The sequence below is a fragment of the Gobius niger genome (genome assembly GCF_951799975.1).
Source record: "Gobius niger genome assembly, chromosome: 2".
NCBI lineage: Eukaryota > Metazoa > Chordata > Actinopteri > Gobiiformes > Gobiidae > Gobius > Gobius niger.
Genome location: NC_136853.1, coordinates 7,309,447 through 7,333,741, shown reverse-complemented (window position 1 = coordinate 7,333,741; position 24,295 = coordinate 7,309,447). Strand labels below are relative to the sequence as shown.

At 42.7% G+C, this 24,295-nt stretch overlaps 1 protein-coding gene across 9 annotated transcripts in view; it reads right to left on the bottom strand.

Moving 5' to 3' along the window:
• nav3 (neuron navigator 3) overlaps nucleotides 1-24,295 on the bottom strand; it is a 541,592-nt gene that overhangs the window by 271,385 nt on the left and 245,912 nt on the right. For all 9 annotated transcript variants that reach the window (XM_079582525.1, XM_079582518.1, XM_079582523.1 and 6 more), the window contains exons 2-3: nucleotides 7,445-7,562; nucleotides 2,542-2,594 (exon numbers count right to left, since the gene is read on the bottom strand). In XM_079582525.1, coding sequence (XP_079438651.1) covers nucleotides 2,542-2,594; nucleotides 7,445-7,562 — 171 coding nt within the window. The remainder of the gene's footprint in view (nucleotides 1-2,541; nucleotides 2,595-7,444; nucleotides 7,563-24,295) is intronic.

Sequence of the window (24,295 nt, the reverse complement as noted above, 5' to 3'; positions counted from 1 at the left end):
GGGTGATTTGTCTTTTGTCATTTTTTATCAATCATTCCACGAACTTTGTGATGAGAGGATTAAGCTGAGCAGGAGATGGAGGTGAGGAGAGCCTTTACCGGGAGGGAGGACCTGGAGCATCTCACAAACCTCTTAACCCCCACCTGAACCGATTTTCTCCAAGTTGGCTTTACCCAAATCTAAAAGCTTATTGAAAAAATTTGTAACAAAAAGCCACAAAAGAGCGACAATAACGTGCTGGAAAAGCAATAATAGAGTTCAGGAATGTGACCTCATATCGCTAAGCATTATGGGATTAGCAGCAATAATAAACTAATGGAGATTTTAAAAGTTAAAATACTGGAGTTATTGTTCACATTAAAACACTTGGACACTACAGTGATATAGATATATACCAGCAGTAACTCAGCAGCTCACGGAGTTGTTCCACGGCTATTTTCTCCACTTTTTATACTGTTTTAGCTAAAGTTAGTCAATGGAAATGTATGCTAACAGCTGCAAAGATGGCGGATCTCCATGGTAACTGTGGAATTTCCCCAAACTATGGCAAAATAGAAACTTGACAAAACATCAACTTTTGTTTACTTTTATTTATCCAGGATAAAATTATTTGACAATAAAACTCTAAAAGTTTTGTAGGTCTTAGCTTTCAAATTGTATTTATTTATTATTTTTTTGATATGTATTTATAAGATAAGATAAGATGGTACTTTATTGATCTCACAGATGGAGAAATTGCATTCGATGAGAGAGCATCCGGCAGCAGCACCCATTCAGTGCGCACCACTCTTTTTTTTTTTTTTTTTTCTTTGGTGAAAGATCGTTGTGTCGCGGCACAGGGAAGGCCCAATGAGAGACTCTCTTTTTCATGAGCGCCCTGTTTCATGTTTCAATAATACGAATAAGACAGATGCAGTGCAGTAGAAGTGAACAAACGGCAGTCGTAGCTAGCGCTAGCGTTAGCATTAGCACAAGGCTAACATGTAGCATCATGTTAGCATTCTCCGTTATTTATGCATTTATGGGCTGTTGAACCACTTTATCTTTGTATCTTTATTCAGTAGACAATATATTATTCATAATTCAACATTTGTTAAAGTAGTTTTTGAATAATTAGAGAAAGTTTAGATTTTTCTCCACATTGTTTTCCCCCTTAACTGTTTTCAAACATGACCATATATGGGCGATTCTAGAGATGTCGTCTATATCTGTTGCTGGGTTACAGGTTCTAGAATGTGATGATGTCACAGGACCCAGTGGGGGAGGAGCCACTTTTTCCTATAAACAGCATTACACTTTCACAAGTCGTAGCTGAAAAGAAAATGTATGAATTAAAAAAGTCATCATTAATATCAGTCACTGGGTCCATGATCTCTCTGGACAAGACCAAACATTTCCTCAAAAACAAAATTATTATTCCTCTATATAATAGTATAGGCCTTTAGAACGCTGTGATGTCACCTGTGATAGGACAAACTGTCTCCTGCCCCCACAGGGTCCAATGACATCATCACATTCTAGAACCTGCAACCCAGCAACAGGTTGTTTTCAGGTTCTAGAATGTGATGATGTCATAATGTCAGGTGGAGCAGGAGCCAATACAACTCTATGGGAGAAATGCGTTTTTTGTAAAAAAAAATAAAAAAAATCTCAAAAATGAAAATGTCCAACTGTTTTTCCTCATCAGTATTTGACAGTGAGTGGATTCACAAACCTGACATATTATTTTTATGTCTGACAGTCCTTCCCAACATCACGCTCATGGTTTTGAATATTGTCTCCACTTTTGGACGCCTTTCACAGAACATATTTTGACATTAGTTCATTTGTTCTGAAAGGGAAGACAATGAACTTTGAGACAGTTTTTTCAGTTTAATTTAATGTTCTCCCAGTAATGACTGAGATATTAACCAAAAACTAAGTCAAAAAAATCTACAGTTCACCAGTTACCATAGTTACCATCATGGAATTTTCTGTTGCGCCACCTAAAGCCTGTATAAACACTGCATTAGTTATGGCAGTAACTCCTTTATGACACATATACAGTTGTTACAGTTTGAACAAAGCACATTTTCTCCACTTCAAAAACACCCCCAAAAAAAGCAACAAAATCCGACAAACACTTTGCAGCTGTAGTTGAGACGCTTTCTAGATTTGGCTAAAGCTGAACTGGAGAAAATGTGCTCAGTTCAGGCGGGGGTTAAGAGGTTAAACCATGTAACCTGTATTGTATGTGTAATTACTTGTTCCCAAGACACATGGAACTCTCGGGCTGTAAATCTAAAGTGTTACTGTAACACCTCAAAAATGTCCTGCAGTGTAAAATAAACTTTACCAGAACAGGAAATGAATGTGCGACGAGCAGAAGCCGGGAAAGATGATACATTTAACAAACTTTCAAACACGACCTGATCCAGGACTGGCGGTATAGGCAGCCTCAAAACGCCAAAGATCAGATCAAACCAAAACCCGACCACAGCAGCCTCAATGGGACAGCGCCATCCAAACGTCAATAATAATAAAGTGATAGTCCGGACTCACCATTTGCGACTGGCTGCGGGGGCTGCCATTGATGTCCTCCACTTTCTCGTTGGCTGCACGTGAGAGACAAAACGACAACAATGTGTTAGCGCCATCCCGCAGTCAAACACATGCAGAGAGAGAGAGAGGGGTGAGAGAGAGAGGGAGAGAGAGAGAGGGGAGAGAGAGAGAAGGAGAGAGAGAGCGAGAGATGGAGGAGGAAAAGTTGCACCGGAGAGTAAAGTGACAGCGCAAGATCTGGCCTCTGTTCGGGCCAAAGGGGAGGGTCGAGTTACAGCCAGACACAGTAGAGAGGAGAGAGAGGTTCTGAGGGAAACGAGAGAGCAAGAGAGATAGAGAGAGAGGGAGAGAGAGCGATAGAGAGAGAGATAGAGAGAGAGAGAGATAGAGAGAGAGAGAGCGATAGAGAGAGAGAGCGATAGAGAGAGAGAGAGAGCGATAGAGAGAGAGCGATAGAGAGAGAGAGAGCGATAGAGAGAGAGAGGGAGAGAGAGTGATAGAGAGAGGGAGAGAGAGAGGATAGAGAGAGAGCGATAGAGAGAGAGCAATAGAGAGAGAGAGAGAGAGAGAAACACAGAGAGAGAGAGAGAGCGATAGAGAGAGAGAGAGCAATAGAGAGAGAGAGAGAGAGAAACACAGAGAGAGAGAGAGAGAGAGAGAGAGAGCCACAGAGAGAGAGAGAGAGCGATAGAGAGAGAGAGAGCGATAGAGAGAGAGAGAGAGAGAGAGTGAGTGTGTGAAGTAGTAACATAGCAGAGGTGGTGCAATATGTAAGTAAAAGCTGCTCATCCAAATCATTACTTAAAGGGATATTTCAGGATTTTTGACATATGGCCTCATTTCCTAGTTATCCAGAGTGTTGTTGATTTCTGGAGATTCTTTTTTTTTTTTTATTCATGCAGTCCTTATATTTGAAGAGTTCAGTGGCGCTAGGCTAGTGCTAGGCTAGTGCATGTCTATGGTAACTAGTAGCCTGCATTAAAACCAGTCTGAACTAAGCACAGTGCACCTGAGGCAAATCACTTTTAACACCAGACGAGCCATATAAATGTCTGTGTTGACTGAATAATGTTTTTAATGTAACCATTTTGAATTTAAAATAACTTATATTTGAGCAGCATCAGCTCGCTGGTTGTAGCTACGCAGCGGTGGAGTCATGGGCGTCGGAACCATTAATTGTGAAAAGTGCTTGTTTGGTCCCCTCCACTTTCACAACATGTATTTTCATTGACTTTACATTTACTTAAATATAAATGGACCTTTTCAATAGGCGGCTCGAGGGCAAACAATGAAATCTGGCCCACGGCTTATTTCCCATAAAAAACGATATATTTGGGCATTATCCGTGCCAGTATCATGTTGCCCCGCGGCGCATCGGCTCCGCGTTTATGCAGCTCCGCTACCATCACCTCAGAGCAGCTGAAATGTAAACATGGCTCTGTAAACCAGTGAAAAACGGCTAAAGTTAGAATACTGGATCACGGTGTGTTTCCTTTTTCATACCTCCAAGACATCTTTAGCCCGATTTGGATGTAGTCCCACTAAAGCCCTAACATTGTCCTGTTTTTGCCCTGACCATGTCCCTCTGTAGTTCTGTAGTCCCCCCCCCCCCAAGTGTGTGTCCCCCCCACCTTCCAAGCGCTTCCTACGCCGCGTTGGCGGAGTTTGTTTACCTGTGGCCTCATTCGTCCACAAAGGAGCTTTCTACAAATCAGATATGGCAACGTTTGGAGACGACCCCGTGATTTTGAAGAGGTTTTTAATGCAGGCTACTAGTTACCATAGACATATGCTAGCCTAACACTAGCCTAGCACTAGCCTAGCACTATCCTAGCATCACTAAATTCTTCAAATATAAGGACTGCATGAAAAAAAAACAAATCACAGGAAATCAACAACACTCTGGATAACTAGGAAATGAGGCCCTATGTCAAAAATCCAGAAATATCCCTTTAAAGCAGGGGTGCCCAAATTTGGCCCGCCGGAACAATTCCATTGGTCCATGTTCCTCGTCAAATACAGACCTGGAGTAGAATTCACAACATTCACGCAGCTTTGAGTTAATCCTCGGACAAAGCCGTTAAATGTAGCTGTTTCTTCTTCTACAGTGTCAGCGCCTCGTTCTGTGCTTAAAGTAACTCGGACTCCAAAATACAAGGTAAACTTTGAGAGACGGGGGAAAAACACAGTGCCAACCACTGCGCCACCGAGCCACTGTGAATGTAGCACGATAATAACGGATGTGTTTTGTTTTGGTCGCTGCTGCAGGAGTGTTTTTGTTTTGTTGTTGTCGTGAAGCAGTTGGCAGAAAGCGTAACGGAACATGAAAAACGTCCTCGCTGAGAGACAACTGGAGCTTTGTTTTAAATGTCACATCGTTTCAGCTGCTGATCAGATGTTTGGCCTTTTTTTGTTTTTTCTTCCTCATTCAGAATAAACAGTATTCACAAGATGTACAGTCGTCTGACCAGCTTCATATTAGACTTTTCCACATCATGAACAAGACTGAACAGAATGAGGATGAGTTTCAGTTTGAGTATGTGCTTCCTTAGACCCTGTTAAAGGTTTTGCTAAAAAATGTACCCAGCTTTCTTTAGTTTGACTCTTTTGTGATGTTTATTGTTTCAGACTATTTTCAGACTACTATTGTTACCAGACAGGTACGGATCAACTCGTCAAAGCTCAGGTAAGAACATATCTCAGCATGGAAAAACAGTGAACTATTCCTTTAAAGGCGAGACACTGCTCGTGAATCGGGCCTTTCCATGTCTGGATCTGTCTGGTCTCCCCCAGTTTCCCCCACATCAACCAGAAACATGCACAATATGCCATGAAGATCATTGGCAGGAAAGAGCACCCTTCTTTACAAACAGTCTTTGAATCCTCGGCCCTGGCTCAGGCAAAACACATTCTCAAAGAACCTTCTCTTTAATGAATAATATTCATTATGAGCTTCTACTGTTGGGGAAACGATGCGGGGCTATAAGAGCCACAAGCAGCAGATACAAACACTCTTTTATTCCTGTATTCTTAACAAGCGCAGATAGTACTTTGTGTTCGGGTCTTTTATATTCTCTTTATTGCCTCGATGGAACTCTGGGCAACATCGCAGCCTTAATGTGTAACACTCGCAGCCATATTCCACATGCATGTATTTGAATGCACTGACATATATTGTTATTCTATGAAGTCCAAGACAAAGTTCCCTATGGGACAATGAAGTTTATTCTATCCTAGTATCTGAATCCTGGAGACGGTGCCCCCACTGCTCATCACGACCCATCACCAAACGGGTCAAATACATTTCCCTTACTGCACACGCTGCATCGCCAGAATCACAACACAACAGGACTAACCCGGCACTTTTCCCTGGAAGTAAACACCGATATGCGGCACTCGTGGGCAGGAGTTATTTCACTTTTACGCTATTTAACCTGAAGCTAGCTAGCTAGCTCAACCAGCTCAACTGTTTATGGAAACAGCTGCGGTGGAGTCACTCACACCTGGGCCCCACGAACAGAAACTTTTATGTTTGACTTTACTAATCCAGACAAATATGTTTAAATGCAGGATCATTTTATGTACGCCTGAAAATGATGAATAGTGCCTTAACCGTTTTCAATAGAAATGTAAAGCTCATATTTTATTCTACTTCCCATTTATCAAACGTTTTGTTTTGGCCAAAAACGTTGAAAGTAAACAAAATCCATCTCATACGTTCCTGTCAGTCACTAATTACGCATGTATCTGATTCAGCTGTGTCATGTGTTGCTATGGCGACGCCACAGCGGAGTGATATCCCAGTGATTTAACTACCGGACTACGTGTGCGGTTATACCAAAATAATGCACGCTTGTTAGCCCCCACCAGCCAATCAGAATCGAGTATTCACCCAGACCATGGTATAAATAGGTGTTATACTATAACTACATTTGACCTACAGTATGTTTTTGGCGATGGAATCTTAATAATGGACAGAGGCAGGTTTTACTTCATGGGTTAATTTTGTTGACATGTTAGAGGGGATTTGGGATATCTGGTTTAGCTTTTCAAAAAGCATGAACTAAAATAGTATTAAAGGGATTAGACGGAGTTTAAAAATGCTAAAATGATATATTTTCCACTCATGGTGACTGTACAACGTGCTACTAAAGTGACTTGCAAGGCTGTAAAAACTCATCTTGAAGAAGAGAGACTTTAACCTCCTTACCCCCACCAGAACCAAGCACATTTTCTCCAGTTTGACTTTACTCAAATCTAAAAGCTTCTGTCAAAAAAGTGTCGAAATAGCAACGAAACAAGTGATGAAAAAGCAAGAAAAGTCACAGAAGAGCAACAAAAAAGAAACAATGAAGCAACAAAAAAGGCTGAAAAAGCAACAGAAACAGACAAAAACATGGACAAAAAATGACAAAAAAGCAACAAACAAGTGACAAAAAATTATGAAAAAGCAACAAAAACATGGAAAAAAATGTGGTGATAACAGGACATAAAAGTTCCAATCAGTTTATTAGACCATTTTCGATGAAAGTTCTTGAGTCATCCTCTGTACTCTGCAGTTGAAGTGTTGAAAGTACAGACGATGACTCAATAACCTTCATTGAAGATGGAAAACTACTGCTACTGAGAGCCTGCACTGGACATTATGTCGGCCTTAGCTCTCAATGAGGTCCAGCCCAGAAGCATTTCCAAACTGGAGAAAATGCACTCAGTTAAGGTAAGAGGTTAAAAGCTTTGTCTCGTACTATCGGCGAAACATCGCCCGCACACTTTCCGCATCTTCCACAAATTAAATGACCATATTTGGAGCAGGACGACTCGCCGTAATGTGGCAAACCTTTTCTCATTCCACGGCAAAATCCGAAGCTGCAACTTAAAGTGAGGAAGTGAAGATGTTTCTCACCAATGATCTGGATGATTTGCGCCAGCAGGACCCCATCGGTGACGTCCTGGCTCAGGTCTTTGATGAGGCGGGGGCAGCCCGACTTGGCCAGGTAGTGGTTGGCCCAGTCTGTGTAGATCTGAAACACAGAAGAGACAGAAATCGGTCAAAACCTACGCCCCATTCGTCAGCTCCAAAGGCAAACTTTCTTCTTCCAAAAGCTTCGGCCTCAGTGTCTATTGTTATTGTTTGAGCTTTAAGTATTGGATTTCAAATAAATCATTAGACAAATTGAGCTGTGGGGCCGTTTTGCTGAAACATGAAGAGAAACAGGTGGGTTTGGCTCAACACTAATCCCTCATATTGTCAATGTTAAGCCTCTCTGTCTCTCAGTGCTGTTAAAGAAAGCGACACCGCGGCTTTGAGCGGCACCGACAGACCGGCCGCAGCAGCTGCCGCCGCGGTTTGGCTGCAGGGAGATAGAAAAGATACCGTCCGCCTCGGAGAAAATCAGATTATAGCCGAGGCATTTAAGTCTGTTTCCTCGAGACTGATAGAGATTGTCCTGGCTGTTGAGCAAGGTTTGGGGATTTGAGTTACTGCGATGGGATTTGAGATGAGAAATGACCAAAGGAAACGGATTTCTCAGCCATTTCCGGACAATCTGAGCAACTGCACAAATGTCAGACTGAGGTGTTACATAAACAACTCTTCATAAACAGCACGGTGCGATTTTCACTGACTCTGAAAGTTACAGACATGAACCACTGCAATATGAAACTACACAGATAGACATGCTAATTATCCACATAGGCTTATAGAGCTTCCTATAGCTCCAAACAGGGTGAAGTTAGAAGAGACCAAGCTCTTCCACAGGCAAAGACCAGAAAGGTACGGATCAACTCGTCCCAGGTAAGAACATATCTCAGTCTGGAAAAACGGTGGCCTGTTCCTTTAAGTTCCGTTCTTGTATAATGTAAATAAAAGTGTGTAATGTTGCCACAACTTCATAGATTTCCTATAATAAAACTCTCAGATGCTGCTGTGGCTCTAACGCTCCATGACCTACTTTATACTTTCATATTTAGGACAAAGCTCATGTTTTTATTTCATGAAACGGAGATCGGAGAGTTCTGAAACCTTGTTCTTAGCTCCTTAACTCATTGACTGCCAATGACGTCTATGGACGTCAATTGGGTTTTTCAATGGGAACAGCTGCAGCAAAGCCTTGAGCATCTCTGGTGTTAAAATCTTAGTTGTGCTGCCTAATGCTGCCACCTAGTGACTCGATAAAAGAACTACAAGTTATTACTGCCACCTAGTTTTTAATGTTTTTTTTCTCGCATATTAGCCGGTATGCTAGGACCCGGAAGTGGAAGTCGTGACGTCACACTTAAAGAGGGGATATTATGCTTTTTTCAATCACATAGCACCAGTCTATAGCACACTACAATGATGACCAAACCTTCTGTTGGTCTGTAACTGCAGTAAATTAGAATAACTGCGTTGTATAAAATTGCTCTCTCAAAATGGCTGTAGTGAATGTCTTGAAATAGGCCTCTGTCTCTTTAAGAACCTCTGAGCCTTTCAGACACGCCCCCTCCACACGCTGTCTGTGGCATCAGTGGGGAGGGGGTTCTGCTGAGGAGCAGTGGTTGGTTACTCGGCTGGTGACGAAAGCTCGGAGGCGTCTCCAGGAGGTGGGGGCGTTCCTAGGAGGACCCAGCCAAACCTATCCCTAAAATGGCCGCCATCAGAGTTTTTACAGATTACTCAAAAATACGTGAATGTGCCAAGGCAACACTTCAGGCATGTTTTTAATGAGGGAATAACATGATGATGTAAAGCTTGAAAATGTCATAATACCCCCCCTTTAACAAACATATTCATACTTATAGGGCTCACATTCGCCCGATTATTGTGACGCCGCGTGAAGCCTCTGCCCCGAATCATCCAATTCCATCCATGGCATTCGTGACTCGTCATCTTTATTTGTAAACCTATACCATAACACCCGGCTGCAGATGCTTCTTCATGCTCTGTGACAAATACACTTTCCCCCAGCCAGCCGCTATAGCCACCGTCTCCGTCTTTAGCCCGAATTACATTTCCTCCTTGGATTTGCCTTCAGCTATAACTTCTTTCACACTTTACCTCCTCCACCTTTCATGTCAAGCCTCTTCCCTCCGAGGCCCCGCGCAGTCAGTACCTGAGATATTGCAGCTTGAACAAGAATAGACTTTCCCCCTCTCGTTCTCTCTCCCTCTCTCTTCCTTTTTTATTCACCGCGCACCGACTGCCATACAGGGACGTCTGCGCTCCCCCAGGGCTGAACGGGGAATTTAGGTAGACCAAACACAGGCCCGCGCTCAACCCCATATAAAGACAGCGCTCCGCTCCACTGCTGGGATTAGAAAAGGCACGAGAGACTGATCGGTACAAATCCCTGCAGAGCTGTGATGAGGAGGAAGCGCCGGTGTCCAACACGCTGGGAAAAAGGCTCGTCTTTAAAGTGAAAAAAGTTGATATGAAGCAGGTATAGGAATGTTACATACTTTATCGACTTGGCACAGGATTCAACGGATGCAGGAAGTTGCGGGCCAGTATGTGGATGTAACAAACTGTTCTGATCTTGGTCTGGTCGAGGTTCAGCAAACACCCAAAGAATCCGATCAGTGGGTTTTTACTTCCCTGATGGCACAGGCTTATTCCAAGATTGATTGATTGTCTTATATTGTCTTTTGTTCATGACTTTTGTGCTTGTTGTTCTGTGGTGTTTCCTGTCTGTGAACAACAACCTGGCAACCTAACTCTGGCATATTTACATGTGGACCTCGAGAACTCATGTTAATTAACATGCAATGTACCATCTTATATGAATAAATAAATTGACCTTTGTGAATTACGCCACAAGGGGGCCCCGCTCCCCTGATCAGTGCAAGATTTTGGCAGAATGAGTGAGAGGCGCTGTCCCCGCTGTCAGGGCGAGTGAACGGGTGAACGAGGTGGATCTGAATATACTCCAAACTTTACCCTCACCGGGAGAAAGTAAAGACTGAGGTGAGGGATTTTCGTGAATTGACAGCAAGAGAAAACTAAGAGATGGAAAAGAGTCTGCACCGAGAGTGAACGCAGGTATTTGAATTGTTCTCTCCGTTTAAGTACTTTGGAGTCACACTGGACTTCAAGAAACATATTAAAAAGGTTGTAAACACTATAAAATTCAATCTTCATTGTATGATTTTCTCGCACAGAGAGTACCGTCTTACTGTATCGTCATCACTGCACGAAAATCTGCAAAACAGCATCAAGGTTTTTGCCAGACAACGCGCCTCATCTCACCATTGTCCAGTTCTCGAGAAACATCATATTTTGAGTTTTGAAAATGACAGGACTTTTAAACACGCTTGTCTTGTCTACAGATCCCTCCATGACTTGGCCCCTCCCCCTTTGGAGGAATTCCTTAAAAGAAAAGAACCAGATCAGCCACTAGAGGAGACTGTGAAGATCCATTCAGACGAACCCGCCGCCGGACAAAACACCAGATCTGTGAAAGGCACGAGCTGGAATCGTCTTCCAATAACTCTTCCAGATTCTTCAGCGTTTAAAAAAGAGATTAAACTGTGGTGAGTCTTGTGATCCCTTGTAAGATCTGATTTGCTGTTATAGATTGGGAAACCTCTTATAATGTGTTGAGTTCTCAAAGTTTGGCAACAAAGACGATTAATTTGACGCTAGTAGCACTGCATGGCTCTCCTGTATTATCCATCCATCCATCCATCCATCCATCCATCCATCAAATCACATTGCTCCTCCTGCAGGTAGTGGGTCCACAGAAGGTCGGCCTCATGATTATAACTGGGCCTGTTGGTCTCTCATAAGGAGCTTCTGACCCGCTCTTTGTCTGACCCGTCACCTAGGACCTGTTTGTCATGGGAGACCCTACCAGGGGCACGAATCCCCCGACAACAGAGCTCCAGGATCATTCGGGCTCAAACCCCTCCACCACGTTAAGGTGGGGGTTCCAGGACTCAATCTCACTCAATACGACATTTATAGCAGACGATGAAGGAATATTTCATTACCCAGCTCCATAATTTCTATCATTCCTGCAGCTTCAGTGAAATCCTTAAACCATAGGGAATTATCGTGATAATATTGTTTATCGATTATTTTGCCAGAAACAAACACCGAATGTGGCGTAAATGTTGCCTGAGACTGTGTGTTTCAGAAAAGGCAAAAAAGGCAAACCCGACTTCCCTCTCCCTGAGTTTAGGGAGGCGTGGCCTGAAAAGACTTCCCCGCTAACGAATGATTTGAATTACGCTGTTGTCTAGAATCCAAAATGACTCTCTTGGAGGTCTGGCGTTTGTCCCTCATTGTGATTCGCACGTGTCAGGATCGTTTAGTCTGTGGCTTTATACAAGTGTGAGATTATTAATAGTGGAAAAAAAACAGTCCTTATGTCTGTGGCCCGAGCTCTTTGTATCACGTTTTAAATCCTTCCCCGGCTTAAGTCCCTCAAAAGGTTCAGCGCTCGTCCCATTTTCCACCAGAGTTCCCCCCTTGTTGCTCCCCCCCTTTTGAAACGTTACCCATTTCATCCGAGTTCACCTCAGCCCATTGCGACTCCATGATCTTTTGTGACAGCGGCTCAGCTCTGCTCTCTGCTCCGCCAAACGTGTTCAATGGAGCCGTTCGTGAGCGCTTCGTGGATCCGGACCCAGACGCTCCCGCCCAAACGCTTGCGCAGTCTGCAAAGCGATCAGCGGGGGGCAAGTAAACACACTTTGCACTGCGAGAGCGGAGAGAAAATAGATGCATTATGATCAACGTCTCTGTGGCAGAGGCGATAATGAGCTGCGGAGTCAAGAGAGGACGTTCGGGAAGCTCGGTGAAGGCGAGCAGGAGCAGATCAGGTCAAGAAACCGTTCCCCGTCCTCGCTTTCAGGGAAGACCCTTTTTGTTTTGCCGCCTTCAAGTTCAGCATGACAATTTTTCACTTTTTGTCGACAACTTTTTAAAGCAAACAAACACAAGGGTTGCCCCCATTGGACTGAGCGATTGTGGGTCTGACTCGTAGACTGTAGAAAATAATAGACATCGTCGGCTCACTCCTCCATGTTTGCCATGATGACCACATTCGAAAGGGAATCTAGGACTCCTCCCACCCAGCTCTGACGGAGCATGTTCCTCCATCCAGGGCCGGGTCGCGGGGGCAGCAGTCTCAGCAGAGATGCCCAGACCTCCTCCAGCTGTTCTGGGGGGACCCCGAGGCAACACCAGGCCAGCTCGGGGGACATAGGCAAATCCTTCCCCGAGGACATGCCCTGGGGAGGCGACCAGGAGACTCCGAAACAGATGCCCGAGCCACCTCATGCTGCTCCTTTTGACGTGAAGGAGCAGCAACTCTACTCCGAGCTCCTCCCGGGTAAACTGAGCTCCTCACCCCCAGCCACCCTGCGAAGGAAACGCTTGTATTCGCGATCTTGTCCTTTCGGGGCGGGAACGTAGATCCATCGGTAAATCGAGAGTTTTCCCCTGACTCAGAAGAGAGCCTGTTCCTAATATGGGCAAAAAGGCGGGATCTTCACTGTAGACTCGGCCCTCGCGTCACGTTCGGTCGCAGCCGTGCCATTAGCTCTAATGCTAACGGCCTGTCAATGAAAACCCGGCCCTCATTAGTTTAAAACATTTCTAAAACTTTCCTTGTAACTAACCCAGCTTTATTTATCACAGGAGCAATATCCAGCTGTAGAAAGTAAAAACAAATTAGAAACCAGGCTTCACAGGTGTTTAGAATGTGTGTAAAGTTCAATGCTTTCTAATGAAAAACTAACTTGTTTTGCCGCCCATAATATGGAGGCCCCTAGTCACAAAGCAGAGCAACCAGCGGCCATTGGTCTGACCCCTGACCTGTAGTATGGGTGTCACTGGAAACTGTTCTGGAAAATTAGATCCATTCTATATTTCTGAGCAGCAAACTGGTGTTTCTGAAACACAAGGTCCTCGGCAACATTAAGGTCAACCTAATCACTGAAAGAAGGAAAAGACAATTATTTTCTGTTTTGCGCTGTTCATTTAATGCTGGATGGATCGCTTTCCTCGACTACAATACCACATAAGTAACAGCTTCCCTTTAGATCCCAAATAAACCTGTCCCAAAATGCAGCAGCGGTAAAAGAACTAGTCAAAGTAAGTACCGGTTCAGCCTGGAGTCCCTGCCGGAGCAGACCCTGCCGGAGCAGACCCGGGAGTGGACGGTGCTGGGAAAAGGCAGCCAGTGGATGGATTCAATTTGCAGCTGAACGAGCAGCTGTTGCAACATCTGCCGCCTCCTCCGCCGCGAGGGCTCATCGGCGCGAACCCGGCCCGGGGCCACACGATCGCCCCGCGCTTTTACTCACTCATTATCTGGCAACTTTCTCTCTGACGCTCACAGTGGACTTGTTTGAGCTTAAAACACACACACACACACCTGGAGCAGGGCCGGATCAAACCAATATGGCGCCCATGGCAAGATTTAACTCCCCCCCCCCTTCTAAAAAATAAGTAAATAATGAATTACAAGAAAGCAGCAATAATGTGACAAAACCACAACAACCAAAAAACGCCGAAAACGTGTCGAAAATACAGCAAAAAAAAGTGACGATGTGGTAAAAAATGTGGCTTTTCAACCTCAACCTCCTTAACCAAGCCTATTGTTTCCAGTTCGGCTTTACCTAAATCTAAAAGCTTCTTGACTCGAGAGCTTACATTCTATTGGTCAGTGTAATACCTGATCTAAAAGACCTACAAAACGGATTTTTCCTTGTGTTGTTGCCATGTTATCATCACTTTGTCGCTGTTTTTTTGTCATATTATTGTTGCTGTGATTTTAATTTTTTTTTTCGTATTTTTTTGTTGCTTTTTTTCTTACTTTGTTGTAATTTTTTTGTGATTTTTAGTGTTTTTTGTCCCTTTTGTATTTTTTATCGCTTCTTTTGTCAGTTTTTGTTAGTTATTTCTAATGTTTTTGCTGCTTTTTTTTTGCTTTTTTGTAAAAAAAAAAAAAATCGACGCATTCTCATCCTTGTTTACCTCCTGTTTTCGTCTATATTTTAAGTTTTGATTTGGGTAAAGCCGAGCTGGAGAAAATGCCCTCAGTTAAGGTGGAGGTTAAGAGGTTACAGTAGCACAGACAGACACCTTTTGCTTTTAATACACAACAATAATGTCCATATTGTCCATATTTCAACTTGTTTTTTCCCCCCAGAAAGATTCTAACAAAGACGTCTGACAGCCTGATTTATTGCATTTTGAATCCACAATACAAAGTGTCCAAAATCTGTCTCAAATCTCCTTTTTGTTCTGAAATTGCCACATGCACATCATTTGAAATGCTTGAATATGGAAAGAAATCCAACAGTACATGTATATTAATGTCAGTAATCTGCAGAGTTTCCATGGACATCTCTACAAACAGTGCCTACAGTAACTAGTATGAGCTAAGCAGAACATCTCTCTCCTCATCAGGTCCCGGCTGATGCTACTGAGGACACTGAAGTGCATCCCTCCTCCTCCCCTCCCTCGCTCCCTACGCCCCTTCAAATCTTTACAAGGAAACAAAAGCGGAGACGCACTGGCGGCTTACCCGGGAGAGGCTGTAAAGACGGCGGCAAAAAATAAATACAAAATAAAGAGACAAGGATCACCGGCGAGGAGCCAGCGAGCACAGAGCTACGCAGGTGTTATTGGCCACAGGCTGCAGTGGCCACGGCCGGCCTCTAGAGGGAGCTGTCTGAAAGGGGAACGACAGCAGCGCAAAGCCTGCTGTTAGAAAGATGGATACAGGTATTCATTATACATACAGCATTTAACCTTTGTGGAGATCTTTGAACAATAATAAATGTAGTATATTTCTTAGGGGGAAAAATGACTTTACAGATTGTATGTGGAATCATATAACAGTTATATTGGACCTGTACTTCTGAAGTAAATTTACAAATGGGAGCATGGACCTCATGGGGTTCAAAATTAAAGTAGACGGCACCGCCTGGGTCGCCTATGCCCCTGAGCATATTGACAGAAGAAGTATATACTGTACTTAAAGGAGCTTTACCTGATTTGTCTGCAGTATATTGTAAACTCAGACATTTGTGCGGAAAACACTGTAGATCTAATTATAAAGCATTTGTATCAATTTCATGAGCTTGCAGGATGGTTTTCTAGCATTCTTGTGAAAGTGACCCTGAAAAGTGACACTGCCAGTTGTGAAATGTGCCGATGAACTTGTCCCTGTGAAGACCTGGGAGGCTACAAACATGTCAGGAAGATTAGGGATGAGTTTGTACCACCAACATTTCAATTAAGAAACTTCATCTTTCATTGTTGGCCGTATTTTTATTTTATTTTTTTGTCACTTATGTCACTTTTTTGTCATTCTTATTTTGCTTTATTTTACCCTTTTTTCACTTTATTGGGTCATTTTTTGTCACTTTTTTGTCGCTTTTTGGTTATTATTTTGTGATATTTTTTGTTTTTTGTCATTTTTAGTCATTTTTGCTGTTTTTTTGTCACTTTTTTGTCTTTTTTTGGTCACTTTTTTGTTATTATTTTGTCATATTTTTTGTTTTCTTTTTTGTCATTTTTGCTGTATTTTTGGTCACTTTTTAGTCTTTTTTGGCAACTTTTTTGTCATTTTTGTGTCAGATTTTTTGGTTTTTTTGGTCATTTTTGCTGTTTTTTGTCACTTTTTTGTCACTTTTTTGTCTTTTTTTGTCATTTTTGCTGTTTTTTGGTCACTTTTTTGTCTTTTTTGGTCACTTTTTTGTCATTTTTTTGGTCATTTTTTGTCATTTTTTGGGTCATTTTTTTTGTCATTTTTTTGTCATTTTTTGTCATTTTTTTTGTCATTTTTTTGCCATATTTTTGTCATTTCTTGTCACTTTTTTGGTCATATTTTTAGTCACTTATTGCTTTTACTCCATGACATTCTAATGATAAATAAACATTCAACTTCACAACATTACATTTTGTCGCTTATTTTCTAAATTAAACTTTTTTTCTTTAAGCCTCAGTTTCAGCAGCGTTTTCCTTGTATGGGAGTGATGTTCCACCCTGCGCATTACCGTAATATAACCATAACCAGAAGGACTTTGACTGACCTTTGGATTCTTGACACGTTACATTCGTTAATTAATTATCCGTCTGATTCTGACACGCCGCTTTGAATGCGCGACATAAATTAGGAATTAAAAAGTGTGAGCATTTCCAGTCCATTAAAGCGAACGATCTGAAACACGTCGCCCGCGCTGACGGAGAGGCTCTTTCAATCAGGGACCCATTCCAACTCTGTCCAATAAATCCGATCCTGACGGCGTCTCGCAGGAGCTAAGACGGAGAGTTTTGTGTTTGCCGTGTTTGTAGATTCAGAAACTAATATAAAGTTAAACTAAGTGCTGATCCAGACGGACGGACGGACGAGTGGGCCCTGGCGGTTCAGCCTGTGGAGCGTGGAGGAGGCGGGGCACGTGAACTCTGGGAAATGTAGTGAAGAGCTTGTAAAAGGAGTTATGGGAGGAAAAAGGAAAATAAAGTACTTGTCCAGTGATCATAAACTGGAGCGGCCAAGGTTCTTTTCAGCCTTTTTTGTAAAGACAAAGGCCGACCAGCAAAAAGATGGCCGATTCCAAGCACGAACTGAAGCCATTTCTCTCAATCCATGAAGACAATTCACCCATAATGCCCAGTCCAGTCGTCTCCTGCTGTTAAAAGCAGTAACCAACGTTTTAAAAGATGTCTGCCAGGAAATCGGGGACTGAACCAAGTAGGGATGTGCCGATCCGAGATTCCGTATCGGTATCGGTAGCCGATCCGGGCATTTTTAGAGTATCGGATTGGATGGATTTGATGACTGGACGGGTCCGATACAAGACGGCCGTGTTTCTGCGGTCCTGGATCTGCAGCGGCTCCAGGTCTACAGCACCGCAGCTCTTATCGCAGCACAGCGGTAAACCTGCAGACTGGAGCCGCTGCAGATCCAGGACATCACGGGCGTACAAGACACATTTTAAAACAGAATCCAGGTGGCTGCCAAAGTCAAATCACAGATCTGAACAGAACATCAACATCACACAGGAGGATATAAATGAATTTGTCTACTATCGTTATTCTGCTGCTTAACACCTGCTTCTGAGAAACGTTGTAATTTAAAGCCACACCGCGGAGAATTTTACCCAATAAATGAAATTGAAATACAAGCATTTATTTTATGACAGATATTTTCATCAAAGAAAAACACCTCATAAATGTACAAACACACATGTATGAGGCTCAGCCCTGCTAAGATGTGATTGTAAACTTTACTGGGAGTGGGTGCGTCTCCAGCTCGTTTCCATGGAGATGTGATGAAAGGCAGGTTAGTTTCTCATCCAAGTCCATTCTTTTATCACACACTGCAGTAACAGTGTTTTCTGTGTCATTAGTATTATGTTTTGTTTTGCTGCAACAGTAAAGTTCAAAATGTCACGCAGTGTACCTTTAAAATTCAATGCAAAAGCCAAAACCTCTTTGCATGTGTTTTAAAAAAAAAAAGCCAACTGGTGAAACTACTGTAACATCCATAGGCTATAATATATAATGATATATATTATGTAAAAATATAATAATATAAAAAGACAGTATCAGATCGGTATCGGCCAGATGAAGTGTCAAAAATCGGGAGCTCAAAATATCGGATCAGTGCATCCCTAGAGCCAATGCTAAACAGCCGCAAAAGTCCAAACAAGGACGACTCCAGTTACGACAACAGACTGTACATTACAATGGACTAAGTGATGGGAGTGGCTAACTGAAGCTCGTTCATGCTAGCAACTTGGAGCCAGCTCCAATATTTAGAATAGGGCAAAAATATAATAAACCAATTAAAGATGATGATGTCGAGTGTGTTAAGACAAGGTAAGAAGGACAGACTTTAATAATGACTTAAAGAGTGGAAAATAGTTTCAAAGGAAAGTCCATTAGAGCGAGGAACTTCTGGAGCCCATTTCCTTATGACTGGAGGAAGAACAGGCTGGTGCCAGTGCTTTAAAGTGATGGTCTGTAAGTTTAAATAGATTTACACATATTTGACCGCCTGGGTCTTGAATTTGACATTCATAATATTAAATGATCATATTTTTTCTAAAGTTCCTCCCCTGATCAGGATCCCCGGTGCCGTCGCTTTGACCAATGAGACGAGCTTTTTCAGTGAACCAGCCAATCAGGAGAGGAGGGGGAGGAGCTTGATCATTTACTTTTGAAAGTCCGTTCGATTATTTTGCTTTCAAATGTCACTCTCTCCTCACTTCTGCAATCTTACCGACTATCACTTTAAATTTCTCATCTAAACGCAGAAAACAGAGAAATAATGTAAAACGCATTCAATTTATTTGGAGCTAAAACAACTTCCTTTACCTCTTTTATCTGAACTGAGCTCATTTTCTCCAGTTTGGCATTACCCAAATCTAAAAGCGGCAAAAAATGTGAAAACGAGGATGAAAACTCAACAAAAAAGTGACCATAAAACACAAAAGTGCAACAAAAATGTGGCAACAATGAGATGGAAAAATGAAAAAAGCGACGACACTGCGGCCAAGCGAGGAAACGGATCACTTTAGGCCAGTTTTGTTGGTCTTAGCTTTCAAATGAGGCGTTAGTCACTGTCAGCTCCAGTCCAGAAGCAATCCAAATCATCTAAACCCATGTAGATATAGAATATGCTGATGGAGCTCTAACTCTCTGGATGGGATGGCTCTTCTCTGCTTTGGCCCCAGAACAATATGACAATATAATAACGCCCTGAGACAACGACGAGACGAATGGGACGCACTCAGGAGGAAGACGCCCCGAAAGTTCATGTCCACAAAAATGTCTTCCAGGTGCCTCTCAAAGCGTTTGGCCGCAGAACACAAGCAGCCGTCCAAGTGGGGCAAGTCCATAACTGCACCTCTCCCCAAAAAACGAAAGGACTCTGAGCGTGAAGCAGAAGAACAGCGTCTGGATGCAATTTAAAGCAGCGGATCACAACTTGTATCGATTGAGGACGCGCCTATTGCCGCCCAGGAAAAACGACCTCGTGACGTCGCCTCGGAGGTTTGGGAAAACGGAGAACGGAGCGATCTTGCAGCAAAAACACTTTTCTCAAAAGGCAAGGCAAGGCAAGTTTATTTGTAGAGCACAATTCATACACAAGGCAATTCAAAGTGCTTCACAGTTGCATAAATATAAGAAAACAAATACAATCAATAAAAACATCAACATAGAATTAATCAATTACAGTAAGAGGCAAGAGTGTAGATAAAATACTTTCAGTTATATACATTTTTAAGTCTTGTTTAGATTCGCTCTGTCTTGAGCACTATTTTTAAGTCTTGTTTTGACTCGCTCTGTCTTGAGCACTATTTTAAGTCTTGTTTTGACTCGCTCTGTCTTGAGCTCTATTTTTAAGTTTTGTTTTGTCTCGCTCTGTCTTGAGCACTATTTCGCTCTGTCTTGAGCTCTATTTTTAAGTCTTGTTTTGACTCGCTCTGTCTTGAGCACTATTTCGCTCTGTCTTGAGCACTATTTTTAAGTCTTGTTTTGACTCGCTCTGTCTTGAGCACTATTTCGCTCTGTCTTGAGCACTATTTTTAGGTCTTGTTTTGACTTGCTCTGTCTTGAGCACTATTTCGCTCTGTCTTGAGCTCTATTTTTAAGTCTTGTTTTGACTCGCTCTGTCTTGAGCACTATTTTAAGTCTTGTTTTGACTCGCTCTGTCTTGAGCACTATTTTAAGTCTTGTTTTGACTCGCTCCATCTTGAGCATTATTTTAAGTCTTGTTTTGACTCACTCTGTCTTGAGCACTATTTCGCTCTGTCTTGAGCACTATTTTTAAGTCTTGTTTTGACTCGCTCTGTCTTGAGCACTATTTCGCTCTGTCTTGAGCACTATTTTTAGGTCTTGTTTTGACTTGCTCTGTCTTGAGCACTATTTCGCTCTGTCTTGAGCTCTATTTTTAAGTCTTGTTTTGACTCGCTCTGTCTTGAGCACTATTTTAAGTCTTGTTTTGACTCGCTCTGTCTTGAGCTCTATTTTTAAGTTTTGTTTTGTCTCGCTCTGTCTTGAGCACTATTTCGCTCTGTCTTGAGCTCTATTTTTAAGTCTTGTTTTGACTCACTCTGTCTTGAGCTCTATTTTTAAGTCTTGTTTTGACTCACTCTGTCTTGAGCTCTATTTTTAAGTTTTGTTTTGACTCGCTCTGTCTTGAGCACTATTTTAAGTCTTGTTTTGACTCGCTCTGTCTTGAGCACTATTTTAAGTCTTGTTTTGACTCGCTCTGTCTTGAGCTCTATTTTTAAGTTTTGTTTTGACTCGCTCTGTCTTGAGCACTATTTTAAGTCTTGTTTTGACTCGCTCTGTCTTGAGCACTATTTCGCTCTGTCTTGAGCACTATTTTAAGTCTTGTTTTGACTCGCTCTGTCTTGAGCACTATTTCGCTCTGTCTTGATCACTATTTTTAAGTCTTGCTTTGACTCGCTCTGTCTTGAGCACTATTTCGCTCTGTCTTGAGCACTTTTTTAAGTCTTGCTTTGACTCGCTCTGTCTTGAGCACTATTTCGCTCTGTCTTGAGCACTTTTTTAAGTCTTGCTTTGACTCGCTCTGTCTTGAGCACTATTTCGCTCTGTCTTGATCACTATTTTTCTTGCTCGTTCACACAAAGTTACCTAACCTCGCAAAGTCCCTTTAGCTTTGTGCAGCTCAAAATGTTTAAAATGTTTCCCTGTGACCATGAGAATATCCCTAATATCCAACAGAATACATGAGTCTGAAACTGAAAGGCCTGAATAAAAACAACATCCCTCAGGGTCTGACCCGTCATTCTCCGATGGAAACTGCTGTATTGTGTTTCGATTGGTTTTGTAATGAGAATTTAATTACTGGTTTCAGAAATTTGAGAAAAACAGGTAGTGCTCGGGCGTATTAGACCAATTGTGAGACTCCATTACAATCTCTTCCCCCCCGGCTCTCCCAGTTTCCCGGCACGCCTGTGAAATACAAAATACTACAAAAAAGACACACATTGTCAAAGCGTGTGGCGGCGTTAAATGCGTCCTTTATTGTTTCTCCTGGCAGCAGACTCTCCTCCGCCTTCCTCCAGTCACCGGGATTAGATTTCACGCTGCGCAGACGTGATTTGTAGCGGTGTGTTTGTTCCCGACCGGCTGAGTGTAACCTGAATAAAGCGGGCTTTTATTTTGGCGGGGGGGGGGAGTGGAAAGCCTCACAGTGAGGAGGCCCCTGCTGAGGCGGGGTCAGGCTCGCGATCGCCGGTCGAGTCAAGAACTGGGGCGGGATGACGCTGTGTCCTTTGGCAAAACACTTCACCCTCTCCTAGCCTTGTGATGGGAATGTTTGTGTTTGGACATACTGGCATGAAAAATGAATGAAATGGTCTTTTTTTTCATGGCTAGGACACTGCACTGCATTATCTGTAAATAAGTAAGTTTGTCCTTGATTTAAGTTACCAAGAAAATGTGTCCACACCTACATGTTCTACCACGTCCTAATGTGTAGAATGAGCTCAGACCGATTCACCACACTGACGCGCATGAGCTTAATATAGAAACTGCAGTTACGCGTAAGACCTGAGGTGGCAGTAGTGAGCATAAAATGACCAACTTGCATCTAGTCTCAACAATAAAAAAAGAATGACAGCTCGCGAGTGAGATTCGGCTCTCATCATTCACTTAAAGGAACAGGCCACCTCCGGGCTGGGGCCAAGTCTTCCAGCCCGGTCCCAACACCTCCGGGCTGGGGCCAAGTCTTCCAGCCATACTGAGATATGTTCTTGCTTGAGCTTAGATGAGTTGATGTGTACCTGTCTGGTCTTTGTGCGTGCCCTCAGTCACACAAAACGACCAAAGATGTTTGGCCTCTCCCAATGTATTCCTCCGAATAGCTCCAAATGGGGGTGAAGTTGGAACATATCGCAGTATGGAGAAACGGTGGCCTGTTCCTTTAAGAGCGATGGACAGATCGCCATCGTCTGCACGAGCTCGGTCTGATTTCTTGAACACAATTTCTAGTTCACAAACTCTTCTCTACCTTTATCAAAGCACGTTCTCATTCTTTTGATTCACATAATTCACAACCATGCCATTAACTTAGTAACGCATTACTCTAATCTGACTACTTGTTTCAGTAACAAATAATCAAACGCATTACTTTTAACAGTAATCAGATTAAAGGGACTAGACGCAGTTTAAAAAAATTAAAGTAAAATTAAATTAAAAATTCCAATAATGTGAATATCGGCAAAACGGTTCATTTGCATTTTGAGGCGGGGCTTAATGTAAATAAGTAGCTTGTAATCTAATTTAGTCACTTTTAAAGCAGAACTAAGTAACTCTTGCCCCTCGAGGCCATAAGCGTCACTGCAGGTGACAAAAAATGTGACAAAAATGTGACAAAAAAGCAACAAAAAATGACAAAACATTTGACAAAAAAAATGACAAAAATACAAAAAAATTGATAAAAATGTGACAAAAATGTGACAAAACGTAACAAAATTTGACAAAAAAATGCCAATTTTTTTTTTTTTTTTTAAATGAACAAAAAGTTACAAGATGAGTTGAATACCCCCCCAAAAAAAAGATGGAAAAAAATTTGATGACATGAGGAAAAAGATCCATTTAGATGAGTTTTGTAGATCTTAGCTTTCATATGAGGTGTTACACTGGCCTACAGGATTTGGGTAAAGCTGAACTGGAGAAAATGCTCTCGGTTCAGGCGGGAGTTAAGAGGTTAAAGGTATTTTTCATCAGTCAAAACAACTCCAGTGATTCTGACACACCGCAAAGTGTTTCACAAACTGGCTTGAAAACGCTGTCGATCGAAACAGTTTGAAAAAAAGCCCGTCATGGCCGCGCCGCATTTGTCGCCGCACGTCTTCGGGGCTGTTCTGGCTGTCACCGCCGCATCTCATCTCCTGACCACTCGCGTTGGAAAGCTCCGCTTGGCTCGCCGTCCCTGTTGCGTATTTCGCCCGCATCGCGCTGACTGACGGGTCTAATCTCCCCCCGGCTCTGAATGTGTGCCCGAGCGTCTCCGCGGCCGCAGAACTCATACAATTAAGTCATCTCGAGCCGGACCCGGAGCGCGGCTTGGCAGGCGGCGGCGTGAGCGAAACTGGAACTCTTTGGCAGCGCGCGGCTCGGCGGCGTTATCTGCTAATCCAGTCAGATCCAGCCACATTACGCCGAGCGCCGAGGCACGGCTTAACTTGTTGAATGGAAAACGAGAGTCTGTTTTACATCGACGTGAACCTCTCAATTACGGCGCAGTTGTTGGAGCAGAGATTACAGGCGCTTTAAGGTCTTGTCACAGTTTGTTTAGTCATTTTTTGGCGCTTCTGTGGACTCGTGTTTTAACAGTGTTTCATTTCAACACCGCAGTCATTAATATGTTAAAGGGATGTTTCAGGATTTTTGACATAGGGCCTCATTTCCTCGTTCTCCAGAGTGTTGCTGATTTCTGGAGATATTTTTTTCCGTAATTCATGCAGTTCTTATATTTGAAGAGTTTCGTGGCGCTAGGCTAGTGCTTGTCTATGGTATCAGCTAGCCTGCATTAAACACAGTGTGACCCGCTCCACAGTGCACCGGAGGCAAATCACTTATAACACCAGACTAATGATATAAATGTCTGTGTCCATAGAATATTTTTTTGAATATAACTGACCTTGCAATACATGAATGATCGCATTTTGAGGGACTATTTTCTAGCAGATCACTCCGCCACTGCGTAGCTTATACAACCACGAAGCTGATGCTGCTCAAATATAACTTCTTTTAAATGCAAAATGGTCAGAA